At 37.6% G+C, this 20,774-nt stretch overlaps 1 protein-coding gene across 16 annotated transcripts in view; it reads left to right on the top strand.

The window, feature by feature from the left end:
- The window catches only part of NCKAP5 (NCK associated protein 5), a 1,072,936-nt gene that overhangs the window by 961,727 nt on the left and 90,435 nt on the right, over window positions 1-20,774 (top strand). For 15 of the 16 annotated variants that reach the window (XM_077153602.1, XM_077153594.1, XM_077153595.1 and 12 more), the window contains one exon: window positions 17,748-18,065. In XM_077153602.1, coding sequence (XP_077009717.1) covers window positions 17,748-18,065 — 318 coding nt within the window. Of the gene's footprint in view, window positions 1-17,747; window positions 18,066-20,774 lie in introns of those variants that run through there. The other variant, XR_013172672.1, reaches the window with a different exon arrangement.

Genomic DNA, 20,774 nt, shown 5'->3' with positions numbered 1-20,774 from the left:
AAATTACCTTGTCATCTTTGTCAGAACTCAAATACATGTATGTATTTCTAGACTTCCTGTTCAGTTCCATTGATCCATATGCTTATTCTAACCCAATACCACACTCTCTTGATTAGTGTAGTATTATAGAATTTAGGTACTTTCAGTCCTCTGGTATTGTTTTATTCTTTTAAAATGGTTGCATTTCTAAATAATTTCATCTGGTGTGTCGGTGTCAACCAAAACCCTTCTAATGGTTTGATTCATTTTAGACCTACTTTTTGTGCTGTAAATTTCCTTCACATCACTGCTTTAGCTGTATCCCAGAGGTTTTGATACATTTTGTTTTAATTTTCATTCAAAAATGTTCCTAGTTTCCCTTTGTTTTACTTTTTAATCCGTGGAATATTTAGTAGTGTGTGGTTTAATTTCCAAGTATTTGGGGACTTTCTGGGCATCTTTCTTCTATTAATTTATTTTTTGTTTCTGTTAAGGTCAAATGAAATATTTTGTATGATTTCAATTCTTCTAAATTTGTTAATGCATGTTTTATGATGTAGGATATGGTATATCTCATTCCATGTGCACCTAAAAAGAACATTCATTCTGTCCTTGTTAGAAACAGGCCAAGTTGGTTGATTTGGTTGTTCAGGTTTTCTGCGTGTTAGATATTCTCTCTACTTTCTATTAATTACTTAGAGAAGACTATTTTAATTTTAATTGTAAATTTGTCTTTTTCTCCTTTGAGTTGTGTCACTTTTTGCTTCATCTATATTGGAGTTCTGCTGTTATGGATACACATATTTAGCATTGTTTTATCTTCTTGATGAATTGGCCCTTTTGATACTGAAATTTTTCTCCTAATCCCTGGTAATATTTCTTGTTCTAAATTCTGCTTTTCAGATATTAACATGGATAGTCCTGCTTTCTTTTGATAAATGCTTGCATGTTATATCTTTTTCCATCCTTTTAACTTTGAAAAAATCTGTGTTTTTATATTAAATTGGATATTTTTGTAGACAGCAGATAATTAGGTCTCACTTTTCTGCTTCAATCTGACAATCTCAACCTGTTAATTGGAGTATTTAGACCATTTACATTTAATTAGTTGTTCTATATTATTCGTTTTAAATCCATCCTCTTACTGTTTATGTTCTATTAGTCCCATCTGTTCTTTATGTTTTTCACCTCTATTTCTGCCTTTCTTGGAATAATTTAATTTTTATGATTCCTTTTTATCTTTATTTTAACTTATTAGCTATACCTCTTTGTTTTGGTGCTTTAGAACTAGGTCTAATTTTTAAATGTAATTCTATTACATCTTTATCTTATCACAGTCTATCTTAAAGAGAACTTTCACATCACTTCTTATACCCTTTCTGCTATTACTGTTATATATTTCACTCCTACATATGTTGGAAATCTCATTCTATATTGTTAATATACTTTTATTATGTTTTTTTTTCATTTTAATGATGTTGAGATCTTGACATGTCTTTTGACCATTTGTATAACTTCTTTGGAGAAATGTCTGTTCAAGTCTTTTTGTCCACTTTTTAATTGGACTGTTGTATTTTGTGGTTGAGTTTTAGGACTTCTTTATATATTCTGGACATTAAACCCTTATTGGATATGTGGTTTCCAAACATTTTCTCCAACTATGTAGTTTGTCTTTTTACTTTTATGATGAAGTCCTTCAATGAGTAAAAATGTTTTTGTTTGTTTAATGAGGTCCCATTTATTTTTTGTTTTGTTGCTTGTACTTTGGGTATAAAGTTTAAGAAACCATTGCCTTACACAAGATTCTGAGGATGCTTCCCTATATTTTCTTCTATCATTTTTATAATTCTGGTTCTTATATTTAAGTCTTTGATCCGTTTTTGAATTGATTTTATATGCATAAGGTATGGGTCTGCATTCTTACTTTTGCAAATGGAGATCCAGTTTTCCCATCACCATTTCTTGAAAAGACTGTTTTTACACCACTGATTGAACTTAGCACCTTTGTCAAAAAATGAGCTGACCATAGACCTCTGAACTCTCAGTTTGAAAAATTGGTCTATATGCCTGTCCTTGTGCCAGTACTACACTGTTTTGATTATTGTGATATTAAAACAGTAAGTTTTTAGATTGGGGACTATGAGTCCCTTAACTTTCTGTTTCAAGATAACTTTGGCTCTTCACAGATGTACATAAATCTGATAATAGGCTTCTTCATTTGTTCAAAGAGCACTGTTAGAATTTTTATTGGGATTGCATTGAATCTGTAAATTGCTTTAGGTAGGATTGGCATCTTAACAATATTTAGTCTTTCAATCCATGGCCACATTATGTCTTTCCATTTGTTTAGGTCTTCTGTGTTTTCTTTTAGCAATGTTTTGTAGTGTTCTGTGAACAAATCCTTTACCTCCCTAGTTAGCATTGTTCCTAGATATTTGATTCTTTTAATTACTATTATAAATGGATTTTTCTCAATTTCTTCTTCCTATTGTTCATTACTAGTGAATACAAATGTTACTGATTTTTGCATGTTGATGTTGTACCCAGACACTTTGCTTAATCCATTTATTAGTTCTAGTAGCTTTGTTGTAGGTTTTTCCTGATTTTCTCTATGTGTTATCATGGTATCTACAAATAAAGAAATTTTACTTCTTACTTTCCTATTTGGATGCCTTTTATTTCTTTTTCTTGCCTAACTGTTCTGATTAGAACTCCCAATACAATGCTGAATGACAGAGGTGACAGTGGGTGTCCTTGTCTTCTTCCTGATCTTAGAGGGAGAGCTTTCAGTCTTTAACTGTTGAATAAAATATTAGCTGTGATTTTTTCATATATGCCCATTATCATTTTAAGGAAGTTTCCTTGTATTCCTAGTTTTCTAAGTGTTTTTACCAAGAAGAGGTGCTGGAATTTCTCAAATGCCTTTGTTTCATCAAGTGAGATGACCATGCTTTTTGTGGTTCTTTTCCTCCCTCATTCTGTTAATATAGTATGTTACATTAATTGATTTTCTTATGTCGAACCATGCTTGCATTCCTGGGATAAATCCTATTTGATTATGGTATGTAATTCTTTTAATGTGCTGTTGGATTCAGTTTGCTAGTATTTTTTTGAGTGTTTTTCCAACTATATTCATAAAGAATATTAGTTTGTTCTCTTATTTTCTTGTGATATCTTTATCTGGCTTTGGTAGTAGTTTGATATCATCCTCAGAGAATGAGTTAAGGAGGATTCCCTCCTCTTCAGTTTTTTGGAAGAGTTTTAGAAGGATTAGGAAATTTCACTTATGAAGCCATCTGCTCCTGGGATTTTCCTTACTCTGAGATGTTTCTCATTACTGATCAATCTCTTTAATAGTTATTGCTCATTTGAGATCATCTTTCTTCTTGACTCAGTATACGTGTTTTTTGTAGTTTTAGAATTTGTCTATTTCATCTAGATTATCTCATTTATTGACATACAGATGTTCATAGTATCCTCTTATTTTTGTGCTGTCAATAGTAATGTCCCTCTTTAATTTTTTATTTTAGTATTTGTGTCCTCCCTGCTTTTCTTTGTCATTCTAGCTACAAGTTTCTCAATTTTATTGATCTTTTCAAAGAACTTATTTTAGATTTTGTTAATTCTCATTGCTGTTTTTTTTTAATTCTCCATTTCATTTATCTCAACACTAATCTTTATTATATCATTCCTCTGCTTTCTTTGGGTTTACTTTGCTTTTCTGTCTGTTGCTCCTCCAGTTCTGAGATTCAGTCTCTGATTTGAGATCTTAGTTTGTTGGGGGGAGGGGTGCATGGACCAGGAATTGAACCCCAGTTTCCTGCATGACAGGCAAGCATTCTACCACTGAACCACTATAAGCATTTAGTGTTATAAATTTCCCTCTTGGCAGTGCCTTTGCTGTATCCCTTAAGTTTTGGTATGCTGTATTTTCATTTTCATTACCTCATGATATTTCCTAATTCTCCTTGTGATTTCTTCTTTGACCCACTGTTGTTAAATAATATGTTGTTAAAGTTCCACATATGTGTGAATTTTCCAGTTCTTTCTCTGTTAATGATTTCTAACATCATTCCATTTTAGTCAGAGAAGATAAATTTATGATTTCAATATTTTTGAATTTATTGTGACTTGTTTTATGATCTAAAAATACAGTCCTTTCTGGAGAGTGACCCATGTGTGCAGGAGAAATGTTTTCTGCTGCTGTTGGCTGAAGTGTTCTCTGTATGTTTATTAAGTCTAGTTGGTTTAGAGTATTGTTCAAGTCTTGTATTTCCTTATTGATCTTCTTTCTAGATATCTTACCCATTATTTAAAATGGTGTATCGAAGTCTCCTAGTAAAGTAGAACTATCTATTTTCTCCTTTAAATCTTCAATATTTGCTTCATACATTTTAGGGCTCTGCCATTAGGTGCATATATATATATATATATATATATATATATATATATATATATATATATATGTATGTATAATAGTTTGTCTTATTGCTGAAATGTCCCCTTTATCAGTGTATTATGACCATTTGTCTCTTAAAACAATTTTTTACTTTAAGTCTATTTCACCTGATATTAGTATAGGTATGCCACCTCTCTTTTGTTTACAGTTTGCATATCATATATATTTTTCCCATTTTTTAACTTTCAGCCTGCATATGTCTTTGAATTTAAGCTGAGTCTCTTGTAAACAGCACATAGTTGGGTCATGCTTTTTTGCCCGTTCTGCCAATCTCTGCCTTTTGGCTGGAGTGTTTAGTCCATTTACACTTAAAACAAATACTGATTATGCTGGACTTCCTTCTGCCATTTTTGATATTTTGTCTTTGTGTGTCTTATTGCTTTTTTTTTAATACTCTCTATTCTTCCATTAGTGCCTACTTTACTATTTATTTTATTTTATTTTATACTGTACCATGTGGTTTCCTTCTCATGTCTTTCTCTCATGGGGCTAAAATTTAACATCCTAAATCTATAGTTGATTTGATACCAACTTCATTTCAATACCATACACATACTCTGTTTCTATACCTTCCACCCCCTCACCTTTTTGTTGTACTTTTTGCAAATTATGTCTTTGTACCTTGGACAGGGAAATGAAAATACTGAATGAATAGTATGGGAAGCTCTCTGAGATTCTCTTTAGGAACCAAACAGAAATACTGGTATGACAAACACAATAAGTGAAGTGATGACTTGATGAATGCTGGTTTTTGTGGTATTCCTATAAAGACTTTTGCCCTTTGTTCTGAGATCTATTTAAGCTATTTGACAATGAGTTTTATTTTTTCAAATCTTGCTCTTAAGTTTTGTTATGACAAGTTCAGTGCCACCTTTATTATGAGTATACTTAAGCCTTACTATCAAGGTTCAGCCCATCTGAGAATTCTACCCTGTGGCCATGTATTAGAAAGTCCATCCTTTCTTTAAGGTGGAAACATAAACTACTTCCAGCTCATGTGTGCTCTAGAAATCATTCAACCCACTTCTTCATAGTAATTTTTTCTCTGATCTCATGAATCCATGTATTCAGTAATCAGCCAAAGACTATAGGGAAACCTCTGCTGTCCTCCTTTTTCCTCCTGTACTCTGCCCTGTAAATCCTAGCTGCCTTGATCCCCTTTCACAACTCAATTTATTCTTTCAATTCAGCAAGGCTTCCAGGCTTCCCTTTTTATATGCTGCTGACTGAAACAGTCATGAAGCAGTTAACTGGAGCAATTGTAGGACTTACCTCATTTGTTTCCCTTGATTCAAAGTTCAAGCTCTATATGCCTATTTTCTGATATCTGGGCCCAATATGCTTACGTGCACATGTTTGTATATACAAACACACATACTCATGTGTTCTAGTTTTCTAGTAGTTTACTGCAGGAGGAAATTCCTAGAACAGTTAATCCTCCTCAGACAGAAACAGAAATATATATATATTTTTTACCCATATCCATGTCCTGCAGTCTGTTGGATGTCATTCTTCTTTTATTATCTTCCTGTAGAGACAACTATGGAATATTGGTGAGTGTAGGCTGGCAGCTGAAATAGAAAGATAGGCTCATCTCAGCTTCAGCCTTCTTTTCACCCCCATTTCAGCTGCACTCACATAAAAGAAAAATAAGTGATCCTTGAATATTCACGTAAAATAGATTACCTTGCAATAATTAAAATCCTTACCAAGCAAGTAAGGTGTATAAAAGTGAATATTTAAAAAACAACAATATAAAGCTTAAAGCTATGAGGACCTGAGCTTTCTTTTTTTTTACATCTCATTTGAAAAAAATACTTATGAAATACAGAGACCATTGGAGAAAAAAAAAATGAATGCACTCTCAATTCATCTTTCTAAGAGTCTTTCATTACATATTAGTACTTACAGTAATATGTCAACTAAAATAATTTATAAAGTGCCTAAATTTAAAATTTAATTGTAAAAAGCTAATAATACATAGAATTCTTTAGTTCTAATCCTCCTATAAATATCTTTGATATTTTCATCAGTTTCTAAATTGAAAGGTCTGAATCTCTTCCATGCTTCTCTGATTTTTTTTATATGCTTCCTTCCAAATAAAACTGTTTTGAAACTCTTCCTATTGCACCTCACCCCAAATTTATTTTCTTTCTTCCCTTCCCTCATATGTCTTATCAAAGTAAATGTTATCAAGGCAAGTGAACATGAGGGTTGAAGCAGTTGTCCATATAATTCATCTGTATCTATCGTATTCATCAGATAATTGTTCAACTTTTCACTTCATTTTGGCAGGACAGTTAGAGATGGGGTACATCTATAGGAGAGGGTAATTGAACAGAAACAAGTATAACCTTTCAGAATATATATGCCATACTTTCTCTAAGGAGAAGTCATGGTTTACTAATTTGGGAATGTGATCCTGGAATGTAATGCGCCAGTGAACAAAGGAGAATCAGTAAACATTATTTGTTGAGGCCTTTAAAATGCCTTTCATATGTACCAACCAAAAGTGAATTTAAAGAAAGTACAAGCAAGTAGCTAAATTATAATTAGATTGGCAAAAAAAAAAAAGGGGGGGGGGGCTGAGGATAGAGTAATTTTGTTATGGAAAGAGAATGGGCAAAAAGAGCAGAAAACAAAAGGAAGAGAGAAGCTGGCATTTTTTTAGTTAGAACAGTGGCGATCAAACATCAGTCTGGCACCATTGTGGTTCTCAAGTTTCACAGTTTAGAAGGTGCTCTAAAGGTTTTGCTAATGGAAATAAGTTGTTATTTTTTTTCAGTTAGAATAAAATGTCAAATGAAGGAAGACAGCACTTGACTTAATGGGAAGGAAATCAGTTAAGTGGCAATCATTATATTGTGGGAGCTGGGAGGGAGCCACACAGTGCTTTCATAAACAAGGGCTTTGAGTAAGAAGTAATGATTCCCAAAACAGGTCAGAGGAAACTGAGAGCCAAGTCTGCTCCTAGGTCAGCTTACCAATGAAAGCAAATGCTGGAGAGTGAATTGCAGTAGCTACATGAACCTCCTCTTGAATGTCATGGTGAATACTGTTTACAATTCTAGCCATTGTTTTTCAGGAAAGGCATGGAAGCATAGTAAGACCTGAAGGAGTTACATAAGACTTCAAGGTTTTTCCATCTGGAGAGATAAAAGTATAGAGGTGATTATCAGAATTTGTAAAGTCAAGAAGCGTTTTTGTTTTTTTTGTTTTAATTTTAACATTTGTTTCCCCTATTATTTATTTTTAATCCATATGTTTTACCCATCTGTCCATACCGTAGATAAAAGGAGCATCTGACACAAGGTTTTCACAATCACACAGTCACACTGTAAAAGCTATATCATTATACAATCATCTTCAAGAAACATGGCTACTGGAACACAGCTCTACAGTTGCAAGCAGTTCCCTCTAGCCTAATACACCTTAATCTAAAAACGGGATATCTATGTAATTCGTAAGAATAACCTCCAGGATAACCTCTCGACTCTGAAATCTCTCCACTACTGACACTTTATTTTGTCTCATTTCTCACTTTTCCCTTTCTATCAAGAAGGCTTTCTCAATCCCTTGATGCTGCTGAGTCCCAACTCATTCTAACCCTCAAGAAGGGTTTTGAGAGTTAAATAACAAATCCTGGAATACTAGTCCAAGGGCCATCTCCAAAAGCTTGGAAGAATAATTTAATATCAGTGACAGGAAGCGGCAGGACTTATAAAAAACCTAGGGAATTTTTACTCGTTGGCAGTACTAGCTGAATATGTAAATAAGCTCAAGAATAATTTCTGTGAATGCATGGTCATATGGGCATTCGCAACACATTTCTAACCTTTTCTATTTTATATCCCTGAGACACATCCTACCACAATATTTTGCATTCGCAGGATGCCAACCCAGCACTTCTTATATTTATTTAAATAACTTGTTCTTTATCTTTTTAATGTAATTTAGTATTCTGTTTTTTTCCATTTTTCAGTTTTTTTTTCTCATATTAATGTCCTACATTTTTTCTCTTTAATTCCGTATAGTAGCACAACATTCTCACAATGTCTCTGTTTTCCTTTGTACCAAAGACAACATTTGGTATTGGAAAATAAGTTTACGTTCGCTTATATATTTCTCAAATCTCAGAAAGTCAATCCAGTGAATTTAGGAGCAGAATATCCACATGTATCCCAAAGCCATCAGACAAATCTACCCTTCCAGAAGATTGCTTTGACACTATGGCCAAAAGTTACCCAATGTGAATAAGTAACTTATATAGTCATTTTTGACTATTTTGATAAAACTATGGGATAAATTTAGAATGAATAACCTACATTTAATTGAAGTAGCTTTGGCAGCAGGCTTAGTTTTTTTTCAGCTTGTTTCATCCATACAGATGAAGAGAAGGATGTGCAAATAAAGAGATCTGTTCTCCCATCTGTAGTTTAAGTTGCTGTTGCCAATGCCACTTGTAGCTTAAAGATGTTTAAGAAACTGGAAAGAATGTGTCCATAGACTTATTCTTATAACATTATAGCAAAGTGTGTCAATTAATAATATGGTGTGAATAGCAAACACCCACCGGTCACTCTTTCTTTCTGGCTATTGAATTGTGTTGGGTCATCATTGTACATTTGATTGCAACTTTTTTATAGATCTGGTGGAAGTTTTCAAAGTACAGCACAGTTGGTTTGAAAGTTTTATATTTTGTTAAAGTTTATGAGGGTCAAAGAGGAAAAAACATATGATTACCAAAGTAAATTGCTTGACTCCATAATAGAGGGTAGATCATTACACAGCAGTAAGTATAACCTTTAAGGACAGATGTGCTGTAACTTCCCTAACTGAAAATGATGGCATACTAATTTGGGAATGTTCCCTGAGAACCTAATAAGTCTGTGAACAAGGAAGCATCAGTAAACATCATTAGTTTAGGCCTTTAAAAAAAAAAGCCTTTTGGGAGGCCAGCCTCAGAATGGATTTCTCAAGAAAAAGGACTCCAACCTTTCAAGTTGCAGCGTGCAAGGAACTCCAAGCACTTTGATCCATATTCATCAGTTGCCCATTAATGCTTTAGATCAATTAACCCCCAAGGAAATGGTTGCCAAAAGGTAATTGCTTAGGAAATAACCAAGGTAGTTGTTTAATGAAGTGCACCCAGTGCTGCAATATCAAACTAACCACACAGATGAAAGTTTGGTTTGCCTTGGATTCCATCACAATGGGTATAAATGTACTTTCAGGGCCCACACCACTCCCTGACAACCACTCATAAACACTTATTGAGTACCTACCCTATGCTGAGCAAATTTCCAAGCTTATTAAAAATCAGTTATTAAAAAAAAGATTCCTGGAACTTGCCCATGGGAAAAAAAAGTTATAATTGTATGATGTCAGAATAGCTAAGAAAATCATGTCACACAGCCAGAAAGTGGCCAGGTACGTCTTCCAACCCAGTTTTTCGGACTCTGGAGCACAAGCTCTTTCACTTCATCATTCTGAATATGCCAGGTGATTCAGAACTAAAGTCAGGCTTTCTTAATCCTATCCTATAATGCCCTTTTTAATAGGGACATTAATAATGCCAAAAGTTTTGATTTACAAAATCAGATGGTGAAAGATGTCTGAGAAAAATGTTGAAACTTTCAATCTGTAAACAAGAGGCAGAGAAACAAGTTAGTCGCATTTCTCAAACACCCAAGACCCTTGCTAATTCAGATTCTACTAACTTGGATATTTGCAATCACTGAGACCATGCTGGGGAAAAAAAAGACTTTTCCTTTGCCACTATTTATGAAATAATATATATTTCATATATATGTGTGAGGGAACAATATAATATTATGTATTATATAATAATATAAACAAGTTTGGAAGAAGCATAGTCAACCCAGTTAAGAGAACAAATTGTTTTAACAGAGAGCAACTGGTTGTTTGGGGTCGATACATACAGGAAATCACTGAGTAATCTCATCTACTCTTACAAATGGCCCCTGGAATTTAACCCTGTAAGAGCTCAATTCTCATACTGTTAAGGTTTCTGGTGTTATATGGGACACCAGCATTCAGAATGGGCAACCTCTGTCCATCTGGAATTCCTTGAAGGTAAGAGATAAAGTGAGGCTGCCATGCTGACTTTTTCTCAGCCTGGGAGCTTCAGGCACAGGGATGTATTAGGTCAGGGAGGGGACTGAGGAGTCTGGTCAAGCACCATTCCATGGGTCATCCTTCGTCTTGGTCACTGACCTTGCTCTAAGGGCTTGAAAGTCTGAAGAAATCAGTCTTTAAAATATTCAGTAATTCTGAATTATTTTATCCCTCTGGCCATCTGAATTAATTAAGTCTGGCTGTAGGTGAAAATAGCTACAGAGAAGAAAGAAGTCGGCTGTTTTCTTGGTTGCTGGAGTCAGAACAAAAAGGAGCAGATTCAGATTGCAAAAGAGATTTGTGTTCAATTTAATATATGGAAGAAATTTCTAAAGATCAGAGCTGTTTCTTCATTCATGCATTCATTCGTTCAGCATCAGTGAAACCTGGCTGTGCATCAGGCGCATGCCAAGCCCTTGGTCATGGAAAACGAATAAAGTGCCCCCTGCATGTCGGCGTCATGCATGTGATCACCACCCCACAGAATAAGGACAGTGATGGAATCATTAACAGGTTTTTATGGCAATACTAAGTTAGAGAGGAATAAAATCCAGGTCTGCCCCCAGGGTGCTTATATCTAATAAAGCTTATTTTGAGAATGGCTGCCATTTTCTGGAAAATAACTGTGCCTGTTACATGCAGTGAGCTGTTTTGATCATGTGCTTTGTTTTTGTCCTCCAAGCACCGCCATGATGAAGGTGGTATGATCTGATTTGCAGATGAGGAAACTGAGGCCAACTGCCAATGCACCTGGTTGCAGGAAAAAGAAGGGCCAATGATCACAGGCAAGATTTTATATCACAGACCCTCAGAAAAGGGTATAAAAATCCCCAATAGACTAGTCTCTCCAAAATCTACCCCCTGCCTCCATCCCAGGCAGCAGCGCCTTACCCTCAATGGCAGCTCATCACAAGCTGCTCATCTCCCTGAAGGCCAGTCACCTCCCACTTTCTCTGAAGCTGTGATGCCAGATAATATTCCTCACCCAAGCTTTTGTAGCATTCTTCCCACAAAAGGAGGGTTGTAGTAAGAGAGGGTCCTGGTATGGCCTGCTGCTTTTCCTGGGACCCACACATGCATCCCGTGATCAGGCCCAGATGTGTTGGCCTGGCACCTGGGGCAGATCATAATTGTGGGCTGACTCCCTTCTCAGCAGTGTCTTGAGATAAACACAACCTATTTGGGATGCACAGGTGGTTCTGTGGCAGAGTGCTTGCCTTCCATGCTGGATACTGGGGTTCCATTCCTGGGCCATACCCCCCCGCCCCCCCCCAAAAAAAACATCCTGTAGCAGAAAGTACCTGCTGGCTTTCCTTCCCTTTTTGCCCTAGCATATGTAACCATTCACTGGGATCAGGCTAAAGTATGCATGTTTTCTGATATCCAACCTATCTCCTCTCCTTCTGAGAGGAGATATAAGCAGGCTAGGAACCTCTGCAACAGCACATGGCACAAACATGTCACTGCAGGTTGAAGCCCACTGGCCATGGGGGACCACACCCACTAGTGAATCTGATAGGGCTTGGTCTGTTCTCTATATCGGTGAAATGTTTTTCTATATTGTGCCTGTGTGAGTCATCCATTTGTTTACAACCCCAACACCTGCAAACTGTGGAGAAGGTTTAGAACCCTAAAACTGAGCTCCTGATGGCAGTCATTATACTCTTGCTACCCTCCATGCAGTGAGACTTCTCCTCTGGAGGTGGTAATAGGTATCTCTCTTTCAAACCATAAGGGCTTATAGATATTCCCCGTCAGCTGCCATGAGGCTAAAAAATGCTGAAGATACGCAAGGTAATCTATTAGAGTGGTCAATAAAAGGTCATAAATGAGTCCATCCTGTAAGAGGTTCCCAACCGTTCTGCTGCAGATGTGCCCTGAATGGATTCCAGATACTCTACAATGGAGAACACTCAGCCCTCAGATGGCCAGGAGTCCCTGGAGAGGCTGTTATTTTCCCAGTGGGCCATATATATTCCACCTGTGCCATGACTTTAACAGACCCAGGAAGCACTGCTGTAGGTCATTCCATCAAATGTCTGAGGCTTGGTGGTGGTGAGAAGTAAGAGAACTTACCTTGAGACAGAGAAAGATGGACAGAAAGAGAGAAGGGGAATGGGACAAGGTGGAATTGGTGAGCGGGCCGGCCAGGGTCAGGGAAGTAATTGGTGACCTCAGAAGAATGAAGCCAGCTACTCCATACAGAGATCCAACCCTTGAACTCATTAGCAAGGCCCTGTTGGCAGCGAAGCTAACACCCACAAATGTGAATTTCAACTTGTTAAGATCAAGACTGAGTCAACTCATTCAAGATGCAAGGCAGGCTTGCCTCTTTGAACTCTGTTCCTACCATGGCCACTTAATTATTTTGTGAATCCCTGTAATTCCCCAAGGAAAAACTTGGCTTCAGAAGCACAATATCTAACTTTTTTTCAGGTTAAAATATTTCTTATGGGAGCTCCTCAAAATTAAACACTTTTGTGCATCAAAGAACTTCATCAAGAAAGTAGAAAGACAGCCTACACAATGGGAGACAATATTTGGAAATGACATATCAGATAAAGGTCTAGTATCCAGAATTTATAAAGAGATTGTTCAACTCAACAACAAAAAGACAGCCAACCCAATTACAAAATGGGAAAAAGACTTGAACAGACACCTACCAGAAGAGGAAATATGGATGGCCAAGAGGCACATGAAGAGATGCTCAATGTCCCTGGCCATTAGAGAAATGCAAATCAAAACCACAATGAGATATCATCTCACACCCACCAGAATGGCCATTATCAACAAAACAGAAAATGACAAGTGCTGGAGAGGATGCAGAGAAAGAGGCACACTTATCCACTGTTGGTGGGAATGTCAAATGGTGCAACCACTGTGGAAGGCAGTTTGGCGGTTCCTCAAAAAGCTGAATATAGAAATGCCATACGACCCAGCAATACCATTGCTAGGTATCTACTCAAAGGACTTAAGGGCAAAGACACAAATGGACATTTGCACACCAATGTTTATAGCAGCGTTATTTACAATTGCAAAGAGATGGAAACAGCCAAAATGTCCATCAACAGAAGAATGGCTAAACAAACTGTGGTATATACGTACGATGGAATATTATGCAGCTTTAAGACAAGATAAACTTATGAAGCATGTAATAACATGGATGGACCTAGAGAATATTATGCTGAGTGAGTCCAGCCAAAAACCAAAGGACAAATACTGTATGGTCCCACTGATGTGAACGGACATTCGAGAATAAACTTGAAATATGTCATTGGTAACAGAGTCCAGCAGGAGTTAGAAACAGGGTAAGATAATGGGTAATTGGAGCCGAAGGGATACAGACTGTGCAACAGGACTAGATACAAAAACTCAAAAATGGACAGCACAATAATACCTAATTGTAAAGTAATCATGTTAAAACACTGAATGAAGCTGCATCTGAGCTATAGGGTTTTTTTTTTTTTTTTACTATTATTACTACTTTTATTTCTTTTCTCTATATTAACATTCTATATCTTTTTCTGTTGTGTTGCTAGTTCCTCTAAACCGATGCAAATGTACTAAGAAACGATGATCATGCATCTATGTGATGATGTTAAGAATTACTGATTGCATATGTAGAATGGTATGATTTCTAAATGTTGTGTTAATTTCTTTTTTTTTTCCGTTAATAAAAAAAATATATATTTCTTATGAACTCCAAGAAACTAGCAGTGCTTTAAAGAAACTTCTCAAAGACAACATCAGCATTTTCAATATAATCTCCTATTTCCAAATGGAAGCTTTATATATTCTGAAGAAATCTGCTTGAGGGCGAAACTTGGCTTATGGCATCTAAGCCCCTGCCTGTCCACACCTCATTTCATAGGTACTTACGAATGAGTCCTTCACCTTCACTACATTTGGCATCTGAAATTGTTTTCAGAATAAAAAATGGCCTTAATAACGTGGTTTCTGAGCTTAATGTCAGTGCACACAATTCTCAGAAAACCAGAGAACTGACATATACCAAAACTTGTGCTTTATAGAGTCTGCTCTGACAACATTGTATGTTGCAGGAACAGGAAAATAATTTAAGGTGACAAATGCCAGAAAATATTGGTATCCTCAGAAGAATACTAGATGTACTCCACGCTGCCTTCACCATTTTTCTTACCCCAAATCCCTCTTCTGCCCGATTTCCTGCACCTACCCCAGCCTTATATTATGGTCTATAACATGGGTTTTGGTGTCTGGGGCCATGTCCCCAGACAGTCGTGGAACAGGCAGCCAAGAAGCTCAATTTTGCTTTTGGAGTGTTCATTTAAGGGGACTGGATGCAGTGCTCTGTAAAGCTGGAGCCAAATAATATGTGGAGAGTAATGTTCTTAGATAAAGCCAGAAAGACATACCTGTCGCCAAGCCTATAGATGTAAGTTAAGCTCTAGAACAACCATGGCATGGAAGTCTCAGGATCCAAGCTAAGGAGGTGGAGGCCAGAACTTTTAGGAACTGCAGAGATCAGGGATGGTTTACCCAAGATATCAACAGTCAACTCCAACCCCAGAATGGGGAGCAGTGGGGACCAGGCAGGACCTCAGGGCCTAGTGCTGATCCCAAAGGAGAAACTGGGAGCAGTCGTCTATGCTGTCAGCCTGCAGCTCACATGGCTGCCTCAACAGCCAACTCGAACTCAAGCAGACCCCAATTCTCTAATTTAGCTGTAGTTTTAGGGGGAATCAGGGTAGCTTCATGGTTAAAAGCATGGTCTTTGTCATCAAACAGGCCTGAATTCAAATTCAGCCTCTTTATTTACAGCGAATGACCTTGGACAAGTTATTTACCCTTTTTGAGCTGTGATCCCTCACTTGTAAAATGGGGATAACAGTTCTCACCTTAAAGATTTGTTGTAAAGATGAAAAGAGATGGTGCAAAGGAAGTAGTGAGCTTATGGTAGCTATAATCAGCAAATTAAAAGTTTGATGAGCCATCTTCACGAAAGAAGAGCTCCTCTTGTAGCATGATGCTGAGCACTCTGGTCCAGCAGTGGGCACTTCTGAGGATGCTGGAAGCAAGTATGTGGTTGGCAACCTGGGCATGGAGATTCTGACACATCTCAGCTCTCATGTCCCATAAATCTTTGATCCCCTGCCCAGCAGAATGGGTCGGTACTGATGAAGGTATCCTTACTTCTATGTGAGAATGAAATATTTCAGACAATTCAGAATGGACCAAAGTACAGCATATGGACGTGCTAAATCTGAGGATGGGTGTCTATGCTAAAATGAAGAAAGGACATTGAATTCTGAGTAGCAGGCCTTTTTTTTCACACTCTCCTGGCAACACCTCCCCAGGCAAACAGCTGATCATTTCTCAAAAAGACCATTCTGTGATGATTAGTTAAGCAGAAAATGAAGAGAGCGCATACTGAATAATTGGTAAGACTGGTGGAGAGTAAAGCTGCCCCAGCAGAGGCACTGAAAGGAATGGGGCTAAAACATGTTTTGGATCCTGGGAAAAGGAAGAACCTCCCAGGCCACCGCTGTGTAATTCAGGACTCCAGCGGTCATGGCCAATCTCTGAGATCTGAGATGGTTCTATGGGCACCACACTGGAGAACGGAGGCCTGTGCCTCCCTATTTAATAGCCCTTCTGAGACTGAGGCCTCTCCTTTGTTAGGGACTTCATCTTCCTAGTGCTTCCAAATCTGAGCACTAAATCTAATAGAAACTAGAAGAGCCAAATTTGTACCCACCTGCACCCCTTGTTTTTACTATGGTTTTAGGAAATCTCACAATTCTTATTCAGAGCAAAGAGGTTTTGAGGAGGAGAGTGGGGAATGGGCAGATTCTAAAATTTGTATACTGATTGCTGAGGGTCAAATGAGATTGTGGATGAAAGGTACTTAAGGATATGCAATTTGCCTATTAGATTTCTATTAATAACTAATAAATACACTAAACATCTTATGTAAGTCACCCTTCATTCTTCCATTCATGACAGTGCTAAGTTCTGGGGATTCAATGATGAATGTATTTTCATCCTCACAGCAACCCTGTAACAAACCTTTGACTCTAGCAGGTTAAGGATCTCATGCCAGGTTGCATAGTTAGTTATGGAATGAGACCACACTGTGAGCTCCTGTTCCAAAAAACATCAAAGAAATGTTAGCTGTTGAGCCTCTTGACACAGAGATTACATCAGATTCTATTATATTCCCCATAGTGCCAAATATGGTGCTGAGCTGTGCCTCTTACCTGGTTCTAGAATTTAAGCTGTAGATATAAACTTAACTAAGGATGTTTCGTCCCCAATCATCACCTGAACCAGGAGGCTTTCTTGATGGCACTTAGCTCCTGGAAGCAATCTCATTGGCTTCAATAAGCCACATCACCATTTTAGAAGTTAAATATATATTTTTATCTGTACGTTAAATTTGTTGAAGCTGAGGCATAATTAGCAGAATATGTCATACGCAGTGGGTGGCAAGAAATCCAAAGGACACTGATGAGTTTTGTGGTTACAGAATATGAGAGTAATAGAAAGTGCCTCTGTAGTCTTCTAAATAGGACTTCAAGTGGCAATCGGGTCAAATGAAACCCACATGATTAGTGATGCTACAGCAGGTAAGGAACCCTGTGGGATGACCCCTATGGCATGTAAGTTATTTGTCCTGACAGGCAAATTTAGAGGCCAGAGATTGAGTTCACTGCTGAGTGGATAGTAATCCATGCAAGAGATACACAATTACCTTTGCTAGGACATCACTTCAGTTTGTTATGTGCGTTCATTGCTCATCTCATTTCAGTTAATAAACTTCACCTAATTGGTTGAAGTCATATGATTCCCAGATTGCAAAAGGCATGATCAAAAATAGTTTTAGTCTCTAATGAATGTTCCTTTTCCATTGTAACTCTAGAGAACTATCCAGGGTATATGTCTTCCCTGAGCACACTGACATTCTTACACATATTGCATGAAGGGAATACTTTCATGTTCAATTAAATGTCTGCTTCACGTATCTCTGTGGAAATGTCCTGTACAGCTAATACTATTTCCAAATGTTTTTCATTTTTCTTTCCCTTAAATTCTTCCTTCTGGATGTTGCCTTTTCTCCAGATCATATCTAAATAGCCATGATCCCTTTATGTTAGCATTCTCTAATCCTTACTGTGTTACTCTCTCTCAGAATCAAGCTGCCAGATGAGAACACTGGACAGTGGGATCGGAACCTTCCCCCTCCCAGACTCGGGAAATCGCTCCATGGGACGGTACCTATGCAAACCGGACTCTTCAGAGGATACTGAGCCCACCTTATCTCTACAGTCAGCCCTTCCAGCAGCTTCTGCCCCCCTCAGAGCCCAAACCCTTGCACGAGAAGTGCCTTCCTCTGCAGACAGCCGGGGCCCTGCCGATAATGCCATGGTTCATTCCACCTCTGACCCCCTCGTGACTGCCAGAGTGGGACAGCCTCTTCAAAGCCACCTCCCCAAACCAGCCTCCTCAGGTACAATGCCAATTACCTCTCAGATTACATGGTTTCCCCACCCACAAACATCCACTTGCTGACAACAATGGAAAACAAGCAGCAGAAAGAAAGGTTTCCTCCAAGAGGGGAGGAAGTCAGTGACTTCCGCTTTGAAAATCCCTGCATGTCCTCCACCAAATTGTAAGGTGAAAGGAGTTAAGCATTATCTGCTCTTAGCATTATATCCAAACATGTGCACATGTAGCTAGGAAACATATGTGTAAGCACCAGACTATGGATATTTAAATTGATTAAGAAGAAAGAAAACATATACATATATTCATGGAATTTTATCTTTTAAAACTTAACTCTGGACATAGACCAATTTAGGCCCCAGACATAAATTTAGCTGAATTATTGTTGGCACTCTAACCAAAAACCTATGTTTCCTGGTGTATTCCTATCACGTTCAAATATATTTATATGTTGAACTATAAGAGATTTAGTTTGATATATCAGCAGCAGATTGTACATTAACTGCCGTAGAGCTAAGCGGGCCTTCCTACTGAGAAGTACTATTTTTCGTTGCATTTCACTGAAACAAGCTTTCATGATTGAAGATAGGGCCAGGCGAAGAGTCAAGGTTTTTTCATTGTTCGCTAAAGATTAAAAATATTTATTGCAGCCCAGGATGACACTAAATAAGTTTTAACTTGTGTGGCTTAGGTCGTACTTGCGACATGCATATGCATATGAAGTAGAACTCTAAATTGAATATTTTCACTTATGACTTGGTGATTAGAACGGAGCCATAAGTAGAGATTATATTATAGGCATTGGAGAAATTAGTAAAGAAGACTTTTAATTAAACATCTTTGAATAAATGTGATTGGGCTATTCCCTTGGCTGAGTTCTTCCTTCCTTCAGTAATAAATGCCATGAACATTTCATCACAACTTCTGCTCATTCCAAATCAAGGCTACATTTTAAAAGGCTGCAATGCATATTATTTTTAAAATAAATGCATTGTTAATTAATGCGACAGTCTCTGGAGATTCAGGGGCGAAATCTTAGTTATAGATTATGTGCTCCATGCCTGGATAGTCACATGTGTGACCTCAATTCAGCAGCGAGCTGCCGAGTAGACTCCATGATTAAACACTGTCATTATAACAAATTGAATAGCAACCACGAGCCTTGAATTGCTTCATAAGGGGATAGGAAGGAGATTGTTCTGATCTTGCTGCTAATATTCACTACATTGGTTTTCTAAGGTTTGGGCCTTGATTAAATTGTCATGAAGAGTTGTAAACCAATAGTAGACAGGTGTTGCCCATCCTGAAGCTTCATGTCCACCAAATAATATTGTCACTGTGGCCCAGAGGCAGGGCCAACTTCCCAAGGCTTCTCTTTTCTCTGTGGCCATTAGTTACTTGCTTTAAAAATGACGGGATGGAAAACAGGCTAGGACAAAATGAATGTGAGGTAGCGTCCACCTGAGAGAAGGCACTTCCTGTTTAATGTGTGCATTTGCATTGCTTTTTCCTCTCCTCCCTACATTGAAAATGGAAGTTGCTGTAGAAACCTCTCAGTGCCAATGAAAACCCAGTTACTTAGCTTCTGCACACAAGCAAAATGCTGCCGAGAGGCAGTTAGAGCATGTTCTGTTGATATTCGTTGGGGCTGGAGGATCATGACAGAATTCTCCTTTCTAGGCTAAGGAAGGAATACACTCAGCAGGTTAATATGGTATTACGGGTAGTGGAGAAACTTTCTTGAATTGGTCTCTGGTCACTGAGAAGGTCTTACACCCCTGCTACTCAAAGTGTGGTCCATGATCCTGCAACATGAGCATCTTCTGGAAGCTGGTCATAGGCAGAATCTCAACCCCTAGGCCACACTTCCTGATACCGTTTCTGCAATTTAACAAGAGCCAGCTAATGTGTGTGCAGTTACATCTTGAAAAGTACTGCCCTACACAATTTTTAAGGACCTGGAGCAAAGTTTCCCAAACCATGGTATTCAGAATGATGCTTATAGGTATCCTAGGAATATAAGGGTTCTGTACTCAGGTATGTTTGGGAAAGGCTGCAAATTCATTTTAACCTTTTGGTAACTGGCATGATGCCTATTCACATGTTGAAGGCTCTGAGAAGTAACCCAAAAGAGAACAAAAATTTGTTTTTTTGGTGACTAACATTATTTGAGGAATAGCCTCAGTGTTTCCCAAATCATTTGTCTGCTGAACACTTTTTTTTTTAATTCAACATAACAACATACAAACCCAAACATTCTTACCATATGATCATTCCATTCTTGTTATACAATCAACAACCCACAATATCATCACATAATTGCATATTCATCATCATGATCATTTCTCAGACCATTTACATCAATTCAGAAAAAGAAATAAAAAGAAAACAGAAAAAAATTCATATATACCATAACCATTACCCCTCCCTTTCATTGACCACTAGCATTTCAATCCACTAAATTTAACATTTGTTCCCCCTATTATTTATTTATTTTAATCCATATGTTTTACCCGTCTGTTGATAAGGTAGGTAAAAGGAACACCAGACACAAGGTTTTCACAATCACACAGTCACACTACGAAAGCTCTATCATTATACAGTCATCTTCAAGAAACATGGCTACTGGAACACAGCTCTACATTTTCAGGCAATTCCCTCCAGCCTCTCCGTTGCACCTTAACTAAAAAGGTGATATCTATATAATGTGTAA

The sequence above is a fragment of the Tamandua tetradactyla genome, chromosome 3, assembly GCF_023851605.1.
Source record: "Tamandua tetradactyla isolate mTamTet1 chromosome 3, mTamTet1.pri, whole genome shotgun sequence".
Taxonomy (NCBI): Eukaryota; Metazoa; Chordata; class Mammalia; order Pilosa; family Myrmecophagidae; genus Tamandua; species Tamandua tetradactyla.
The sequence above is the reverse complement of the archived record's forward strand: the minus strand, read 5'-3'. Positions and strand labels throughout refer to the sequence as shown.